Source organism: Marmota monax, unplaced genomic scaffold (assembly GCF_021218885.2).
Source record: "Marmota monax isolate L192 unplaced genomic scaffold, Marmota_monax_Labrador192_F-V1.1 WCK01_AAM20220418_F8-fsc00086, whole genome shotgun sequence".
In the NCBI taxonomy this organism is placed as follows: Eukaryota; Metazoa; Chordata; class Mammalia; order Rodentia; family Sciuridae; genus Marmota; species Marmota monax.
In genome coordinates, this window is record NW_026693086.1 from 7,653,919 (window position 1) to 7,673,057 (window position 19,139).

The 19,139-nt window shown below is 55.0% G+C and overlaps 1 protein-coding gene across 5 annotated transcripts; it reads right to left on the bottom strand.

The window, feature by feature from the left end:
- Window positions 1-115: 115 nt before the first annotated feature.
- Window positions 116-18,361, bottom strand: Gusb (glucuronidase beta). 5 transcript variants are annotated; one of them, XM_058582680.1, is made up of 13 exons: window positions 18,217-18,361; window positions 14,354-14,467; window positions 10,531-10,716; window positions 10,023-10,204; window positions 9,711-9,853; window positions 9,153-9,340; window positions 8,485-8,637; window positions 8,124-8,302; window positions 7,892-8,038; window positions 6,084-6,168; window positions 4,617-4,793; window positions 2,378-2,513; window positions 116-1,005 (listed from the first exon to the last, which is right to left on the bottom strand). In XM_058582680.1, the coding sequence occupies exons 2-13, from the start codon at window positions 14,459-14,461 to the stop codon at window positions 836-838; spliced, it is 1,854 nt and encodes a 617-aa protein (XP_058438663.1). In that variant the 5' UTR covers window positions 14,462-14,467; window positions 18,217-18,361; the 3' UTR covers window positions 116-835. The 5 variants fall into 5 exon arrangements, with proteins under 5 accessions (XP_058438663.1, XP_058438662.1, XP_058438661.1 ...); XM_058582679.1 differs by lacking the exon at window positions 18,217-18,361 and adding an exon at window positions 16,037-16,237; XM_058582678.1 differs by lacking the exon at window positions 18,217-18,361 and adding an exon at window positions 14,707-14,784.
- Between the last annotated feature and the right edge of the window lie 778 nt (window positions 18,362-19,139).

Genomic DNA, 19,139 nt, shown 5'->3' on the forward strand with positions numbered 1-19,139 from the left:
CTGCGAGAGAAGCGAGTCCAGCTCTGCATCCAGAACTGTGTGGCTTCACTGTCTGCCATTTGACTGACACCAAAAGGAATCATTTTCCAAACCAGGACTGATGCAAACTCAAATCTCAGGTATAACGCACTTTATTTGCCTCACTGGACCCTTGTAAGGGGAGGATAGGAAATTCCCTGAGGAAGGCCTCTGTTCTGCAGAAGGCAGGTAGGTGGAGGAGTCCACCTGGAGTGCCATTTACAGACACAGCTGGCCCAGAGGTGTCACTGCAGACAGTGGCACTGGCTGTGAGGGAGCCTGTCTGTTGGACTGGGCTTGCCAAAGCTCGAACAAGCACTAGCAACATGTGTCCACACGTAAGCCTCTCTGATGCTCATTTGCCAGGCGACTGGAAGTGGCATGTGGGTGTGTCGATGCCAGCGCAGTGCCTCTGTACGCCCGCCAGTGCCCGTGGGCCTCCTCTCGTGGGGGTCTACTCCCCTGGGCTGTTGGGCCCACGAGCACAGGCAGCCCTGTGATGGGGACTCCGTCTGTGAAGTGTTGAAGCCATGGTTCTCTACCTGTCCTGCGCAGCGAAGGCCAAGGAAGAACTGACACGCAGGACACCACCTATCTTTGAAGGACAGACCCTTGTGTGAGGGGCCACTGATGCAAACTCTTCCCACTCTAGAAAAGCTTTATTTTGTCTCTGACATCATCCCCTTCTAGCAGGTCGCCAGAGTCCAGACCAGAAACTGGTGCCATCAACACGGCAAGAGGCACTTGTTCTGTGGGTGTGGAAGTCGCCCTTCCTCAGGTGCACAGTGGTGGGTGTCCTGGAGGTAGCTCTCTGGCTTTACAAAGTGAATGGGCTGTTTCCCAAGCACTGTGACTTCGCCACCGAAGGGTGGTACCTGGTTTCATTGGCAAGTTTCCAGTATCTCTCCCGCAAAAGGAAGGCTGCACTCTTGGGCTGTCGCTGCCGGGTGAAGATGCCCTTTCTATTCCCCACTGGTCTCTGCGGTGCTAAAAAACAAGGCAGAAAGCACTTGAGGTGACTGATGGGACAACCTGAGAACCAAACTGCAATCAAGCCAGCCACAAAAATTGAGTGTCCGGAGTGGCGGTTGCTTGTTCTGAAGAGTATGGAGCAACACCTTCTAGGCCAGAGCATTTAAACACCACTGCCCTCCCATATCACAGGTCTGTTGGGGGGATTTAAACATGGGTGCCCGGCAAGGCCTGGGCCTCCTGCAGAGGCAGCTCTCCCAGGGGACTGGGATGTAGAGCAACAGGACCTGCAATGTGGCTCCACCAGTGGACGAGTGCTCCAGGTGTGCACCTGGTGACCAGCTACTGGGAAGGCTGAGGGAAGAGGGCTCTGACCTCAGGAGCCAAAGACCAGGCTAGGTAGCATAGTGAGATCCCGTGTCAAAAAAGACCATTTCTGGGGCTGGGGTTGTGGCTCAGTGGTGGAGAGCTTGCCTAGCATGCCTGAGGCACTGGGTTCAATCCCTGGTACCACATAAAAATAAATAAAGATTTTTGTGTCCACGTACAATTAAAAAATTAATTCTCCCATGATAAGCAAATACCTGGCACCGCTGACATGTCAAATGGAATCTATAAGGTGAGGGTCAAACTACCTCGCCTTGTAGGCCCATGGAAAGGTGACACAACTTGCCCAAGGTCACAGCATCCCACCACAGAAGGGCCATCCCTGTATCCAGGGCTATGGATCTTAAGCAGCTTGGTCCTTTTTCTGATTCCTCACCTCATCCTGTGTGCTTGTCTGTCCCCCTTCCTTTCGGGTTTCTAGTCACACTTGGACCTACCAGAGGCCTGACTTTCCCCATTGTCGTGTCCTCTTGCTCACCCAGCCATGTGAAGGTCGAGTAAGTGAGGAAACTAGAAATCTGGAGGCATGGAAGAAAGGAAGTGCTGGCCTGGAACCTCACTGAAGCTGCTCATCCAGCCTGACTCAAGAAGGTGCAGATGGACACCCATATTCAGTACATTGGGACTTACCTGTGTTTGGCGAGCCTCCTTTTTGCAAGTTGATAACATAAAACAGACTGAATTGTGTTTCTTGGACTTTGTACCCTTCTCTGAAATAACAGGTGTATCCAAAATTAGATCCAGTCCCCTGGACCCGGGCAGGGGAAGCTGGCCCTTTTTGCCTCAAGATAGACTCTCTCTTAAGATGACTTGGGAGCAGGTGCTGATTGCGTTGCTGTTGCTAAGCATGGCCTTATTTTCCTAGCAAGTTCTCCGTGTAGCCCACGTGAACTAAGCCCACTCCTTTGTTCCAGCCTTTTTACAACCAGATGCCCAGAACTGAAAAGCTAACCTGAAGAAATGAGAAGTGGTACATTGCACAAGTCACAGGGCCACTTACACTGGTTAGTCATGAAATCGGCAAAGTTCCAGATGAGCTCTCCAACCACATATTCTTTGCGTTTTTGGTCCAGAACCAAATGATACTGCTCTAACAGACTTTTCTGGTACTCCTCAGTGAACATAAGAGGCGGATCCTGGGATTCAAGGCAGAGAGAGAAGAGTCAGAACTGGCAGAACCAAAAATATTAGATAAAAATAAAGATCCACTTGACAGTGACCAAAATAACTGTCCCTGCAGTGGGCCATGGTGACTGCAGGACTCAGCTACGGTGTGCTGTAACCCAGAGTCGAACCCATAAGTAGTAGTTACTGTATTTATAAGCATAACTTGAGCTTTGCCTTGTCGTTTTTCCGAATCTGAAAGCCAAATGGCCCTGCAGTGAAGTCTTGGGTTTAAGCAGCCTCGTCTGAGAATTAGCGTGCCCCCAGTTCTACACACTGCAGCTCCACCTGGAGCTGGCCTGGGCAGCAGCTGCTGAAGCAGTCGTTCATTCAGCGGTTAACCTAGTGTCCACCTGTGTGACTGGCACTGGTGACAGAGCAATAAACAGGAAAGGCAAGCACGCTGCAAGGGGAACAAGCTCCAAGTCGGCACAGGGAAGGGGTATGCAGAGCAGGGCTGGGCAGTATGCAGCACGCCTGGCAGACAGGGCCAGGGGCCCTTTCCAGGCTCTCACTGAATGCTCTAGTAGGTGCTCCTATGTGTCAAGGTGCAGGACCTCATGATGGAAAGATGTTCTTGGGGCAGGCAGTCCAAGTGTCCACCTCAAGAGCCTCCTGGGAGATGGGGTCTCTCAGGTGCTCCAGGGTACAGCAGTCATTCAGAAGAGAAGGCCCTGCTGGGTTTGACTCTGCTCCAGCGAGAGGAGCTGAAAGAGGAGCCAAGCTATGTCCATTTCAAAGCCGAGACTTCACAAGGTCTAAACAGGCTTCAGCAACTCAGGCCCTAAGCAACTTGTGAGACCTTGTCTCAAAATTTAAAAATAAATAAATGGCTGGGCTGTGGCTCAGTGGTTAAGTGCCTCTGGGTCAATCCCTAGTATGAAAGTGGGGGAGAAAAAAATGCTGAGTCTGAGGGGAGGGCAGGGCAGGGCAGGGCAAGGTGCCGGGCGCCTGCTCATGGAGGTGGAGCTGCACTGTCTAAAGCAGCGGCACAGTCACACAGCTCCCTAACCCCAAGTGAAGGCAGCCTTGCCGGTCACAGCTCATGTGTACCTGGAAGCTACTGCTGGGGCAGCACAGATGGAGACATCTCTGTTGTCACAAAGGGTCTGTCACCCCTCAACCTATTCAGACAGGAGCTGCACACCGTGCACTCTACCCTGCTCTGCTAGTCAGTGGGAGTGGCCTTCTCTGCGAGCAGGATAGCAGAGTCAACTGAGTGAACCAGAGCTCAACAGTGACAGCAGAGGACGACTGGGTGCGGATCATGGACTGGCTGTGACTCAAGAGTCCACACAGGGCCAGGCAGGTGGCCATGCCTGTAATCCCAGCTACTTGGGAGGCTGAGGCAGGCGGATCACAAGGCTCAGGCTAGCTGGGGCAGATGAACAAGGCTATAAGCAACTCAGAACCTGTGGGGTAAGTGCTGCTGGGTTCAAACCCCAGCTGGAAAAGGAAGAGGTTTTTTTTTAAAGAATCACATAAGAAAACCGCCCCACAAGGCAGAGTGGCTAATTTTTGAGGAAGTGAGTCTTCTCCCAAGACCTCGCCCACTCCTATGGGCACTGAGCACTAGTGTGCTGCCTACAGCTGGGACGGATATCAACAGCTAACCCTGCCTGGGCGGGCAAGGCGGACCCCCTGACAGGGGCCAGCCAAGCTGACCCTGGAACTCGGATGACTGGCACTGCTGTGGGCAGCCTAGGCAGGAACAGGGGAGCCTGGGGTACAGCAAAGGGCAATCAGTGTTCCATCCCATCCCACAGGCCAGCAAGAGCCAGCGCCAGGACACCCAAGGTGGGTCAGCCAGCAAGATGACAGGCATTTGGAGGGTGGCTGTCCAGAAAGAAGGCTGCCTCTTGGGCCAAGCAAGGTAGAGGCCTGACCACTGGCAGCACCTGCCCTGCTGGGCAGGTGCTGGAGAGTTGGGAGGACCCCCCCCCGTCCAAACAAAGGGCGGGGAGGCTGGGAGAGGTGAGTGAAGAACTCTGCCCACCCCGTGGAGGTAAGTGAAGGACTGCAAGGGCTCTGCCCACCTCGTGGAGGTGAGTGAAGGACTGCACGGCTCTGCTCACCTCATGGAACCCCGCGATGGTCTCTGCACCATACTCGCTCTGAATGATGGGCTTGTGGTAGGTCCTGTACCAGCCCTCAAACTGGGTGCGCAGCTGCAGCTGTATCACCTCCAAGTGCCCATAATCATGATACCAGGAGTAGTAGCTGTTCACACAGATTACGTCCACATAAGGCGCCTGGGACAGAGTGACAAAGCCTGTTTACTAGCCAGGTTGTGTCAGAGAAGTCACCCAGGGGCTGCAGGAGATGCCCCACAGGTAGGAAAGGCGGCCACAAGTGACCAGGTGGGGCCAGGAGCATGTTGGGCAGGTGCTCTGAGCTGGCCTCAGAGGCCCAACCCTCAGCGGGGTCCAGGGCCCTAACCCAGCTGGATTCTGCTGCTGAGGTGGTGCTCCCACATCTTGCCCTGGAGGCCCACTGGATGCAGCTCTTCTCCGAGGACCTAGGGCTGTGCATGCGCTGAGGGCACACTGCGGAGCTCCCTCCCAGCTCACCATGGCGTCCCAAGGTGGCTCCTGGGCTCCCTGGGGAACTGGTGATAGGAGGAGGGGGCCACTGCACAGCGAAGGCTTCTGCACTCAGCTAGTGCACCTAACCTCACGGGGACACACCTGTCTAGTAGAAGAGGCAGTCCTTCCCGTGGGCCACAGCCCCTTCCTTCCTAGACTGCGGCAGGCGGAAGCTGGGGAGGCTGGTGCAGGCACCACCTTCTTCTGACCCAGACTCCACCAGAGGAGTCTGGCGCTCTCCCTGGAGGCTAAGCACAGGGCGCCCTGCAAAGCCTTCCCCACCACATGGCAGACCATAAAGGAAGCGCTGCTGCCCAGGCTGAAGGACGCAGCCTGTGCTGCTGTGGAGGTGGTGTTCTGGAGAGGCAGCAAGGGCCTGGGGGCTCCGGGGTTCTCCATCCCCGCCCAGGGGGCCCTTCCTACTGCTCTTACTGTCGCACCTGCTTCCACGCTCCCCCTGGTTCCTGGTGAAGAGCCTCCCCTTGTGCCATGTTTACAGCTCCCACACAAACTCAAGCCCGGAACAGTGGGCCCAGCAGCTCTGAGTGCCCATCACACAGGTCCCATCTGAAGGGAGCCACTTGGTCACTGCAGGCCCTGCGCAGCTTCTTAAGAACTCAGGTTCCTACCCTGAGATACCTGGGAACCTCAGGATCACATCTGGACTTCTGAAAAGCTTCCCACAGTGACGGGTGCACAGTCAGGAGGACTCAGCACCCTAGACCTTTGACTCGACTTCTAGAGCTTGTTAACTGGGGTGCAGAGGACATGGAGTCCAGACTGAACACAGCACATGGCCCTTTGCCCAGCCTCTTTGGATTTAGAAGCCATGCTGGCTGGCCAGGAAGCGCTCTTTGACTATCTGTGGAAATGGCGGGATGCTAACAGAGCCTCGCAGCAACAGGTGTTGGCAAACACCAAGACAGAGGACAGGGGCAAGGAAGGTGTGCAGCTCACCCCCAGGTCCCCTTCGAAGTTGGAGTTGGTCACGAAGGTCACAGGCCGGGTAGGATCCAAGGCTTTGGTGTGAGCAATCACTGTTCTGAGCAAGGAGGACAGAGGACAGACTGTGAGCCTGGGAAGGGCCCTCAGTCACCTCTCCCTCCGCCCCACCTGCCCAGGTACCCCGAGGCCACCACTCCCCCTCCCCAGAAGTGAGCAGGCGTCAGCAGGCCCAGCACTGCCCCTGGGCTGGGTAGCATCGTGAACCTGAGAAGCTCTTGGTTGTAGGAAGGGAGTGTCAGGATGGGATATTTGTCCATACAACAGTCAGGGCGCTGCCCTGTGCCTGTGCTCAGCAAGGCTCACAGGCTAAGTGCAGAGGTCCTAGGAGCAGAGTCAGGCACAGGCAAAGGGACAAGCTAAAAGGGCAAGTGACAGCAAGGGTCACGAAAGGGCGGCACATGGGGGACCTCGTCTGGTCTAGAGAATCAGGGGCAGCCTCCCTGAAGAAATGGCACAGTGTGGCGTCAGGCTGACCAGGCAGAATGGAGAAGACGCTCCTGGTAGAGGGACCCGAGCAGGCTGCCCTGTCCCTGGCCATGCCTGCTTTCCTCCTTCCTTACATCCTCTTCCGTTACACCCCCCTTCCCCTCTGAAAGCTGTGGTTTCCACAGGGACACCTTAGACCCACACGTGGGAACAGCCTGCAAGCCCGGCTGGGCCTCCATCCCTGTGTCCAGGAGCCAGCCTCCCCTCCTCCCTGCCAGCCGGGCTGGGTTGGGCTCAAAGCACTCCTGGGCTGGGTGCATTTGCCTTGGGGAGTTTCTGTGGCCTGGCACCTCTACAGCAAGGGGCAGCCTGCCACAAGTGACAGCCCTGGGACTAAGAAAGGAGGAATGCCCCCAGGCAGCAGCCACAGCAAGTCCTCTACTTCAGGGAAACTGCTCCAAAGGTGCCACAGTCCTCTGCAGTGACTTGGGGATCGGGCGGGAGCTATGGGCATCTGGTGAAAGGGAGCATGAATTTAGATGACCTGAACCTGTAACTTTAGCCTGTTACATATACACACCATTGAAAAACCTGTTTCATTGTATGCCTACAGTTGGGCACAGTGGCGCACACCTGTAATCCCAGCTATGCAGGAGGCTGAGGCCAAATGATTGAAAGTGCAAAGCCAGCCTCAGCAAATTGCTGAGGCCTTAAGCAACTTAGTGAGACTCTGTCTTAAAATAAAATGTAAAATCAGACTGGGGATGTGGCTCAGTGGTTGAACACCCCAAGATTCAATCCCCAGTACCCAAAACAAAATAATCAGAACATTGTGTGCCAAGATTAATTGGCTCTATTACGTCCAACTCCACTTTACAGTTGAAACCAGAGCAGCAGAGAGTGTTTTTATGCCTGGGGTTGGTTGGTTTGGGGAGTTTTTGGTGTGGGCTTTTTGCTTGTTTGTTTTTTAGTTTGGGCAATTGAACCTAGGGGTGCTCTACCTTCGAGGTACACCCCCAGCCTTTTTTTTTTTTCCTAATTTTTTATTTTGAGGTAGGGCCTCCCTAAGTAGCCAAAACTGGCCTCTAACTCACCATCTTCCTGACTCAGTCTCCCAAGCTGCTGGGATTGCAGGAGCTGTACCACTCAGCTTTCAAGTACTATTTTATAGGTGACTCTCATTTTGTCACCAGCCATGTCTTTAATTTAAAATTACAGATACCAACAACACTTCAGGGGTGAATGGGAGATACAGGGTCTCACCAGGTTGAAAACTTCGACTGGTGTGTGGAGCCCAGAGTTGACCCAGCCCAGCCAGCAGAGGCAGCACTTACTTCAAGTAGTAGCCCGCGGGCTTCAGGGAGGAGGTGGGCTCGTTGGCCACAGACCACATCACGACGGCCGGGTGGTTCTTGTCCCTGCGCACCAGCTCCTCCATCACCTGCAGGTGGTGCTGCAAGGACGCGTTGCCGTAGCTCTGGCTGCAGAGCAGAAGAGGGCGTTGGCAAGGCCGGCAGCGGGGACAGGCTGCTGGGCGGGCATGCAGGGCTGGAGGGCCACACTCACGGCAGCACGATGCCCACGCCCGGACACTCGTCGATGACCACGATCCCGTAGCGGTCACAGAGCTGCATCACCTCCTCGGCGTAAGGGTAGTGGCTGGTGCGGAAGGCGTTGGCGCCCAGCCAGCGCAGCAAGTTGAAGTCCTTCATCAGCAGGGCCCAGTCGAAGCCCTTCCCCCGGACCTGGGCGCCCCCACAGAGCAGAATGACGCCCGCAGCCAGGGCTGGCCCGCCACAGCCAGAACTGCGACCGGACCCCAGCCGGGCCCAGGTGAGCTGCCCTCCAGGACCTCAGGCCACTGGGGCGGGTGGGAGGAGGGGATGGTGACAGAAACAGCCCCCCAGGGCACAGGGCCACAACTCACGTCTGAATCCTCGTGTTTGTTGACCCCGTGGAAATAGAAGGGTTTCCCATTAATGAGGAACTGGCTCTCTGTGACTGCCACGGTGCGAATCCCGACAGGGAGGGTGTAGAAATCGGCCACTGGCCCGGCCTCGGTCTGCGCGGTCATGCGCACCTGTGGGGGCCAAGCAACCACAGCGCAGGGTGAGCGCACAGGCCGAGCCCACCGGCCCCTACAGGAAGGCCCCCTTTTTCGTGGTACTAGGGGCTGAGGGCAGGCACTCTGCCACTGAGCTACATCCCCAGTCTCTTTTACTATTTGAGATGGGATCTCGCCAAATTGCTGAGGTTGGCCTCAAACTCCTGCCTCAGCCTCCTGAATAGCTGGGACTGCAGGCCTGAGCCACTGCACCCAATTGGGAAGGTCCCTGGTACACCACAAGCCCCACCTTTGGGCCTGCAAGCAGAAACATCCCCTAAAAGTAAGAGGTTCTGCTTTTTGCAAAGAAGAATCACCCCAGCCCTTCCCCTTGGGCCTGCTCTTCAAAGCTGGGCCTCCCCACCAAGGGATGAAAAAAGAAAGCCCAAGGGACCAAGCCAGCCCGCCCACCTGTCCTAGGCCTGCTGAAGCCAGGGCCACCAGATGGGGGCAAAAGGCCTCCTTCAGCACCAATCCTAAACCACCCTTACCTCCAGTGAGTACAGGTAGGCAGGGTGCTCATGCATCAGGTATGGCCACCAGAGATGGGCTGCAGGCACCTGCAGCTGGCCCTGGCCCCCTGCGCCATCAGCTACCACTCTGCCGTCTGCATCCAGAAGACGCACGTCCAGCTGCACATGTTCACTGCCCTGGGTGAAGATCTGGTAATTCACCAGCCCTGCAGGGAACAAGAGATCAGGCCAGGGAGGGTAGGCTAATCACACACCCTGCAGCCACCACCTGGCCGGCAGAGGGGGGGGGGGCGCCAGAGATTCTCAATAGAGCTCAGTGTGCGCGAGAGGAGAGGGGGGCACAGGACCCTCATCCTGAGCTACGCCATTTTAGGCAGGACCCCACCTCTCCCTGAGCCTCCTGTCCTCAAAGTGAGGTCAACCAGGTGATTTCTCAAGGCCTTGATGGTTCCCATTTCAGCTTCTGAGTAGATTGGAGCTTGTGGGGGTTGAGAGCCCTTTTCCTAGGATCTTTCCAAACAGCGAATAAAGCCTCTCTAGGCCCAGCTGAGGGCAGAGGCTGACACGAGCCCTCACCAGTGTCTTGGTCCACTCCAGTGGTGACCGTGATGTCGTCGATGTAGGTGGTAGGCGTCGTGTAGAGAGTCACAGACCGATGCAGTCCCGCATAGTTGAAGAAGTCAAAGTTTATGTCCTGGACAAAGTAGCCCTTAGGATACCTAGGTGGGGGACAGTGATCATGTGTCCTTGCTCTGGATCCTCTGACCTCAACTCACATCTCCCTCGCCTCCCCAGATCTAAGGCCTTAATTCTGCAAAAGCCACCCTGTTCCCAGCAGGAAGACCTCTGGGCAGGTGGGAGGGGACCAGGGGACAGGCTGCTGCTCACTTGGAGGTATCGGTCTTGTAGAGGATGGTCCCTGGCGGCAGGGTGTGGGGGGTGAGTGTGTTGTTGATGGCGATGGTAATGCGGCAAGAGGACAGGGGCCCACTCTGCACCAGCTTGCTGATGTCAGCCTCGAAGGGGAGGTGGCCCCCCTCATGCTCTGCCACATGGACCCCGTTCACCCACTGCAGACACAAGGAGGGCCACCAGGCCAGAGCTTAAAGAGGGGTCCCTGCAGTCTCAGGTTCTCCCTCACATAAGGACCCACATGTAGGGGCCAAGGGGCCTGCCAGTAGCCCCCTGCCACACCAGCCTGGTGGGAGGAGGGGAGAGCCAAAGGAGATTAGGCAATGTGTCCCACCTGCAGCTCAGACCCCATACTGGGGCATGAATGTCCCCCTACTGTTCCACCCAGACGGTGGGCTATCAGGTGACAGTTGGGAGCCAGGCAACCCCAGGCATGCTCAGCAGCATGACTGCCCACCCCCTGCCTGCTGCCCCTTGCACTGACCACAATGGCATAGTAGTGGGCGCTGCCAATCCTCAGCACCACTCTTGTGCCCAGGTCTTGGGTCCACCGCTGAGGCAGGACTGCCTCCCGTTCGTACCACACCCAGCCAACAAAGCTCCGAAGCTGTGCATCTTGGCCCACGTCGTTGAAGCTGGAGGGGACTGGCATGTCCAGGGTGGGCCCCGACTGGGAGAGAAGAGTCAGGTCAGGTCCAGTCCCCTAGGCCCTAGGCCCACCGTCCTGCACTGCCACACTCCCCAACACCTGGCACAGCTCTGACACACAATAGGGACTATGAACAGATGGATCACTTGCTGGCCTCAGCAATGCCAGTATGGTTTGTGGGGAGACCGTGGTGGTCAGAAGAGCTTCCTCAGGGCAGAGAGCACCAGGGCCAAGATCTCCATGGATCAGGGTGAGCCAGGGGTCAGCTAGGCCAGGGGCAGGAAGGGCCACCCCCTGACTCAGAGGCAGATGACCGGCTGACAAGAGAGGAAGGCTGGCAGGGCCGGGCCCCTGGGCTGAGGAAGCCCGGGTCGGTAATGCTGGCGGCAGGCCGGCTCCTCACTTCCTCCTCTGCTGAGCGAAGTGGGAAAGGGAGAGGAAGGCGCGGGCGCACCCGCACGCGGCCGGGGAGCTGGGCAGGAGTCCGGGGGGGGGGGGGGCAGCACCGGTACTCTCCCTGAGCGCTGGAAGCCACGGTCCCTCTTGCCTGGGCCAAGGTGGCCCCAGAAGTCCAGGCTGGCCCCTGCGGTGCCCCGCTGCGCTCTGAGCCGCGGACACCGCTCGGCAACGCCCGCCGCTGGGGCGAGCCCGCCCGCCCTGCGCCGCCGCGGCCCCCGGCCCGCAGACCCCGCGCCCGGCCGCGGCCCCGCGGTGCAGCGCGCACCTCGCGCAGCGGCCGCCGGTACCACTGCTGCTGAAAGCCCAGGCGCCGGCCGTCGGAGAGGTCGGCGCGGAAGCTCCAGAGCCCGTCCAGGTCCTTGCGCTCGCGCGACGGGCTCTCGCGCGGGTATAGCATCCCGCCCCGCAGCGCCAGCGCGCAGCCCCAGAGCAGCGGGCCCAGCGCCCAAGCGCCCGCCACCCTCCGGCCCATGGCTCCGCGGCGCCCACCGTCTGCCAGACCAGGGCGTCACGTGGCCCCGCGAGGCCGCCCGCGCGTGCGGGTCTGGGGCGCGCGCCCGGGGCGGAGGCAGCTCCCCGGCGCCCCCCGCGGAAGGCCGGGTGCCTGCAAGGACGCTGCCCAATCCCAGGCTTGTGTCTGCGAGGTCACCGCCCTCCTCGGAGCAGGGACCCTAGGCAAGGTCACTGCCCAACTCCTGGGCCGGGACCCAACGCGGGGTCCTGGCCCAACCTGGGGCCGAATCCAGCAGGCGGGAGATCATTGCCCTCCCCCCGGGGGCCTGGACCCAGCCGGCCCAATTGCACAAGGTTTCCGTGTGTTTGTTCTGACTTCAGGTCACCACAGCAGCCTTCTGATGCTGGACTTTGATGCTGAAAGTGCAGTTCCCAGGAGAGTGAAAATGTAGAAGCCGACAAAGGATGAACAGTCCCCGAATGCTTGCAATGTGAAATAAGCGGAATATGAGGCAAAATAAATACAGTTTTCTGGGGATAAACCCAGGGCGTCTGGCATGCCAAGCAAGTGTTCAACCACTAAGCCGAAATAGGGTAGAAGAAACAGGACAGGTAGAAAGAACCCAAAGGGAAGGAAAGAGGGACTGTGGCTTTAAATCCAAAAACCCATGAACTCCCCAACCTTCACCTCCAGGCCTGTCTTTTTCCAGGCCTGAGTTCTTACAGAGTGCTGTCAGTCCAATTAATAGGTACTTACTTACTAAATTTGTTTTCAGAATGTGCTTTTATTTATGTGTTGGATATGGAAAATGACAAAATCCAACCAGTATGGCCCAGGGACAGGGAATGAGGCAGAAGGCAATACATTGATCCTTTCCTAGTACAATCTTCCCCAGTGACAAGACAGGTCCCCAGGAGGAGATATCCATCGAGTCTGAAATGACAGTCTCTGGGAAGAGGCCAAAGCATTGATCCTTCCCTAGACAAATCCTTTCCCAGATACCGACCACTGACCCCAGACCCTCCATCTGGCTCAGTAAAGATAAATCCCAGATACTGAAGCAGGACTCCAAGATGGCAGAGGCAGGGTACAAGCTGGAGGTGAGTCATGTCCCTGTTTACAAGTCCTATGGTTGTGACACTTCCTGCCACAGGTTGGGTATTCAGAAACCGGACACTTGTAATCAGGCATCACAAGGTAACCAGTGGGAGCAGATGGGATAAGGTCTTCAATTCTGTCCTCACAGGGAAAAGAGCATATAAGACCAGGGTTTCTGGACCTGGGGCCATGAGCCCCTGTGGGCCGCTGTACCTGCCTTATGGAGTGCTACTTCCGCCTTCCCCTCCATGAAGTGCACTTGGCTTATTCCTTCTGTGTGTCTTGCTCAATTCTTTTTTCACATCCCCAAGAACCTGGACCCCAAGTGGACACCCAGACATAACAACGCCACTCCACTTGTCTCTCCAATGGCCTTCCCATGCCCTCTGTGAAATTTCCCCAGATCAGTGAGCCTATTTTGCAATTCTGTGATTCTTAAAATTCAAATCCATGAATGGGGTTGTGGCTCAGTGGTAGAGTGCTCACCTGGCACATGCAAGGCCCTGGGTTCCATCCTCAGCACCACATAAAAATGAATAAACAAAATAAAACTATTGTGTACAACTAAAAAATAAACATTTTTTAAAAATTCAAATCCATTTCTTTCTCCATTTTTCATTTTTATTTTTTAAATTTTTTTAGTTGTTGAAAGACCTTTGTTTTATTTATTTATTTTTATGTGGTGCTGAGAATCAAACCCAGTGCCTCACACATGCCAGGTAAGTGTGCTACTGCAGAGCCACAGCCACAGCCTAAATTTTTTTTTTAATTGGTTCCTCTACCCACTTTTAAAATTGAATTATAATTGCTAACCAGGCTAGTGCTGTTCACCAAGTATTTACTTTCTTCCCATTTAGGCCCAAGGTAGTATTGCATGCTTTCGCTTTTTGAGATCAGGGTGGCCGTATGACCATTTTGACCAATGATACGTAAATAGCAGAAAGTCCTAAGAGGAGCCCTGGCTCTGGCATCCCTTTCTCCTGTCTGGTGATCCTGGAAGCACCTGTTGAAACCCAGCCTCCCAGGGCTGGGGATGTGGCTCAAGCGGTAGCGCGCTCGCCTGGCATGCGTGCGGCCCAGGTTCGATCCTCAGCACCACATACAAACAAAGATGTTGTGTCCGCCAAAAACTAAAATATAAATATTGAAATTCTAAAAAAAAAAAAAGAAAGAAAAAAGAAAAAAAAAGAAACCCAGCCTCCCTGGGGTCCCTTCCAGCCAGCGCACTGAACCCGCAGTAGAGAGGAGGGAGTTGTAACCCAGCACACCAGCCCCCTGCCGCAGCCTCACTAGGAGGTTACTGTTGTTACTCCCACTCTCCAAGCATGCTAACCCAGACCCAGGTGGCCTGTAAATTGGCTGACACCACAGAGCTGGTGAGGAGCTCAAAATCCATGGTGCCCCTCCAACACTCTCAGACCCGTGTTTACAAAGGGAACCAACAGAGTTGTGGGCTTTAACTCACAATCATACGTGCATAGGGGAAAGGAACTGCCAATTTTCATCCTCTGGGTGGACAGTGTTTTTTTGTTTGCTTGTTTTACTTATTATTATTATTATTTTCATACAAGGGATTGAACGTAGGGAAGCTCTATGTTGTGTTACACCCTCAACCCTTTTTAATTTTTTTTTTTAAACAGGGCTCACCAAATTGGGGCAGCTCTTCTCAAACTTGAAATCCTCCTGCTTCAGCTTCCCAAATTGCTGTGTTTGCCGTAGGCTGGTGCAGGATGATGTCAATTGGTATTTTAACATTGATACCTGGACAATAATTATCGAGTACAACAAGCAATTAGAATAACAGAAACTTTAGATATTAAAGGTTATTTTTACAAGATCTAAGAATAACTTCTAAAGTCTGTCTTAAAAGATCTTCTCCTCTTTGTAGAAATACTCCCAAGGGCTTTTTATTGTTTAAGATAAATTTGATGGAGGTCTAGTTTACATATGTAAAATGCACTCATCCTAAGGTACCAAGGTGACTTGGTAAATGTGCACACCTGAGCACCCACTGTCCACTCCAGGCTCACAGTCCAGTTCTCTCCTGGCACTTCCCAGTCCATTTGCCTCCCACTGTTGACCTGGGCAACCACTGACTCCTTCTTATCACTGTTGATTCCGCTCTTCTGGAGCCTTACATGATAAATCCTGGGTGTCTAGCTCTTTCATGCAGCACACATTTTAGATCCACTGCAAAATGGTATGTGTCAGTCTCCTATTTCCACAAATCCCAGAAGGAGACTCCATTCTGGACAGGACATTCATGAATGCTTCAATTCCACAACTCAGCCTGCCTGGGGAGGCAGGAGGCTGGAAAGTTCAAGGCCAGCCTCAGCAACCTAGCAAGGCCCTGTCGCAAAATTTAAAGATAAATAAAAAGACTTGCAGGTTTATGAATACAGAAGGGAGAACACTGGGCCGGACTGGGGAGGTCGGGCCCCTGGCAGCCAAAACCCCTGGGCCATGAGCCCGCAGCGGGCTGAATTGCTCCTCAGGCAGCAGCAGGGAGGAGCACCAGCTGCAGCCCATGCGGGGATCCCTGGCCCTGCAGGGTGGGTACATTGGTCTTTGCCGGTCTAGGCCTGAGGCTCTCGGGTCCACTGTGGTACTGGCCAGTGGCTCAGGGGTGGAGCATTCTTGCGAAAGTCCGCACTGTGCTCAGATGAGATTTTTGAGCCCATCATACTGCTCCCCTTGGCAGCCACTGGAAAGGAGATGTGTCCTCTCTGTCTTCCTGAAATTCCTGCCCTGAAGCGCCTGCGACAAGACTGGACTCCTCCTGTCGGCCTGCCCTGCAGCTGTCCTCAGGGAGCTAAGAGCAGAACTAGAGTCCTGGCGGCTCTGCCTCCATTTTGCATCCAGCTCTTGGGCTCTGGGTCCCCTTGGATTCCAGAGAGCCCCCCAACTTGGGCAGCAGCAGCAGCTTCTGGTCCTGGACAGGCCCTGCCTGGGTGCTCAGATGGGATTAGATCTGTGGTGGGCAGCAGTGAGAGTCCTCCAGCTGAGCAAACCCCACCCTAGCCCCATCCCCTCTCTAAAACCTCAGAGTCCCCCCAACCCCCCTGGTCTTCAGTCAGGGCAACGGCACTGACTGAAGTTCCTTTAGGCTTCACCAGGACCCTCTGTTTCGTTTTGGGGGTGATGGTCAGACCTGATTTGTTGGGTCCCCCAGGCCAGGCCTCTGGCCTAGGACTCCGGTAATACTCACTGTCTGATTTTTGCTAGCAGCTAGACAACTGAACACAGGGCTGAGGAGCTCCAGACCTACCCCCGGGTAGGAGAAAGGCAAAGGGAATTTTAAGGAGGAGGGTACGAGGATAAGGCTCTTACCTGACTTGGGGTATGTGACTTAGCAACTGCTAAGTCACCTTCCTGATGCACAGCGCCTTCAGGTTGACCTGTCTGGGCATGTTTCTGAGGTCCTGCTAATATCCAGTCCCCCACACCCGCTTCCTGCCACAGAAGCCAGGCATGACCATGTCAGGCTTTATCCAGATCTCTGCATGTGGCTTCGCGGGGCTGTAGATCACCCTGTTCACCACAGAGAATGTTCCATTGTGTGAGTGTAGCACAATTTATTTCACCCTTTCCCTGCTGACCTTTTAGGTTGTCTGCAGTTGGCACTTGTGTGATCAAAGCTGAGATGTACATTCCTGTCCAGCTCATGAGTGAGATTTCTCCAGCGATGTCCTTGGAATGGAGCTAGGGTCCCAGGGGTGCATGCCCCTTCACTGCCGTTGCTAAGAGCACTCTCAGTTAGCCTTTCATTGCTGTGACCAAAATATTTGGCAAGAGCAACTTAGAGGAGGAAAGATTTATTTTGGCTCACGGTTTCAGAGGTTCAGTCCATGGTTGGTGGACTCCCCTGCAGAACATGGCAGAGGACATGGTGGGGCAGGCTGCTTGCTCAGGAAGGCCAGGCAGCAGAGAGAGAGATGGGAAGGACCTGGGTGGGACAGGGTTCCCAAGACCACATCCCTGTGACACACCCATCCACCTAGTGCCACCAGCTGTCCACCCATTCAGATTAGGAATGCGTCAGATGGGCTGATCCACTGAGGATGTCCAGCCTCCCCTTCTCCAAGCATGGCTGCCCCACTATCACGGCAGCTTCTGGGGCTCCAGATGCAAGCCACGGCGCTCTCTGTGGGGCCTTGTGCAGGGGGCCCTTCACTTCCAACCACCCTACAGAGAGGACATGTCTCCCTGGTGCCCTCTGGGCACAGTGCAGGCCCCAGCAACTCCTCTCCCACTGCTGCTGGCTTCTGCGCCACAGAGATTTCACTTACTTATCATGGCTAGACCCTGTTGGTCGTTTTCTTTTGAGTTTTATTTGTCATTATTATATATTTGAAACATAGACTCACCATACTTATTGATTTTTTTTTTTTTTTTTTTTTTTGGTACCAGAGATTGAAACCAGGGGCACTTAACCACTGAACCACATCCCCAGCCCTTTTTATATTCTATTTCTGAACAGGGTCTTGCTAAAGTTGCTGAGGCTGACTTTGAACTTGTGATCCTCCTGCCTCAGCCTCCCAAGCCTCTGGGATTACAGGCGTGGCCACTGTGAAAGGCCCTTTTTGACTTTGAGTCTGTCTTAAACGCCTTTTCTGTGCACCCACCTTACCTCTCTGGCCACTGGTCATACTTCTTCTTGGTCCCAGAAATAGCTGCCCAGGTGGTCTCTGAAGCCCTGAATTCTTTCCCCATCTCCTGGTCATCCTTCCTAGTGAGGCTCAGAGGCCAGCTCTTCTGTCCTCTCCCCCCCCATAGAGGGAGCCTCCCTTTGGGCAGCCCATTGCACTGGGAGCCTGAGCTGGAACTGGGGTCCTGGCTGTGTGGTGCTGGGCTGACTGTGAGTCTCCGCAGTCAATGTTCCTACTGGTTCTGGAACCACAATGGCAGGAGCACTGAGCCATAAAGGCCATCTGCGTGTGGGGCGCCCACAGGACTCCAGCTGCCAGGTGACAATAGGGACAATAGCCCCCATGAGCAGACTCTGCTAAGGGGTCTGCAGAATACACTAAAATATGGCCCTTCTCTTTGCCCCATGAAAGGGTCCTGGAAGTATCTACATCCAAAACACCTTCCGACCAGGGGAACTGAAAATGACAGAACACGCCCCCTGGTGGTGAGGGGCGCCCAGCAGAAAATGCCCCTGCAGGGGCCGTTGGGGCACCGCCTTGAAATGACCGCAAGACCCAGCACTTTCAGCCGGCCAGGGCAGGGACTTCTCATTGATGCTTTGGGGGATTTTTTTTTCTAAGAGATCATGTAAATTTAAATTTTTAATTGAATGTAAGAGTCATATATTTTGTGGGCACCAATGTGATGTTGGGATTTGTGCACATCATGGAATAATTATATTAAGCTAATTAACATGTCCATCACTTCGCATCTTTTTGACAGCGAGCATATTTTAAATTTTCTATTTCGTAGCTTTGAAATAACGTGTTGTTATTAAATGTGGTTAACAAGGAGCGACAGTAATCAACTGTGATTCGTACCTCCCGGTCGGCCCCGGAGGGACGTGGTGTTGCGTTTTCAGAACGCGGCCAGCAGGTCTCGAGTCTCTCTACAGCTGGACAGCGGCCTGCGGGTCTCTCCCTGCTGTTCCGTCTTCCTGCACCAAAGCGAAGACTCTGATGAAGTCCGAGTCAGCGCCTCGTCGGGCAAGCAGCACCGGCTTCCTCACCGTCCCGCAGGTCACGCTTTTCGTCCAGGTCATTCTGGATTTCCGCAGAGCCCACCGCGCAGACCGCGGCCTAGCCCACCAGCAGGGGCTCTGGACCCGCTGCCCCACCTCCCCCGCGCCCGTCCTGCTCCTTCCGGAGGGCTCCCGCTCTGGCCCTTGGCGACAACCCCTGTCCCCCAGGGGGTGAGGACTCTGGAATGTCAACCGACCGGTTGCTGAGAATTTCTTCACTCCTGCCCAGTTTGGCAAAGGAAGCGCTCGCACGTTTGCTTTTGAGCAACTTTGTAATGCACACACCATAAAAGGCACCCAGCTCAAGTGTGCGGATGGGCGGTCCGCACTGCGGCGGTCCAGGACGCTTTCCCAGGGTGCTGGTCCCGCTTCGCGCCCTAAGCAGGCTCTCGCCTACCCGTGGTGTCCGTAGACCTGGCTGTTCTAGATGCTTCACTTCGCAGGAACAGCGATTTGCTTTTCTCTGTGCTCACACTCAACACAGAACACTTTGTGACCAATCTGCGGATACAAACTGGGTAACCTACAGTTTTATTGTATTCTTTAATTTTTGCAGTTCGGGGGATTGAACTACATCCACACCCCTTTCTTTAAAGAAATAAATAAAAATTGAGACAGGCACTCACTAAGTTGCCCAGGCTGGCCTCCAACCTGCAATCCTCCTGCCTCAGTCTCCTGAGTACCTGAGTAGCTGGGATTGCAGGCAGGAATCGTGTGCCATGC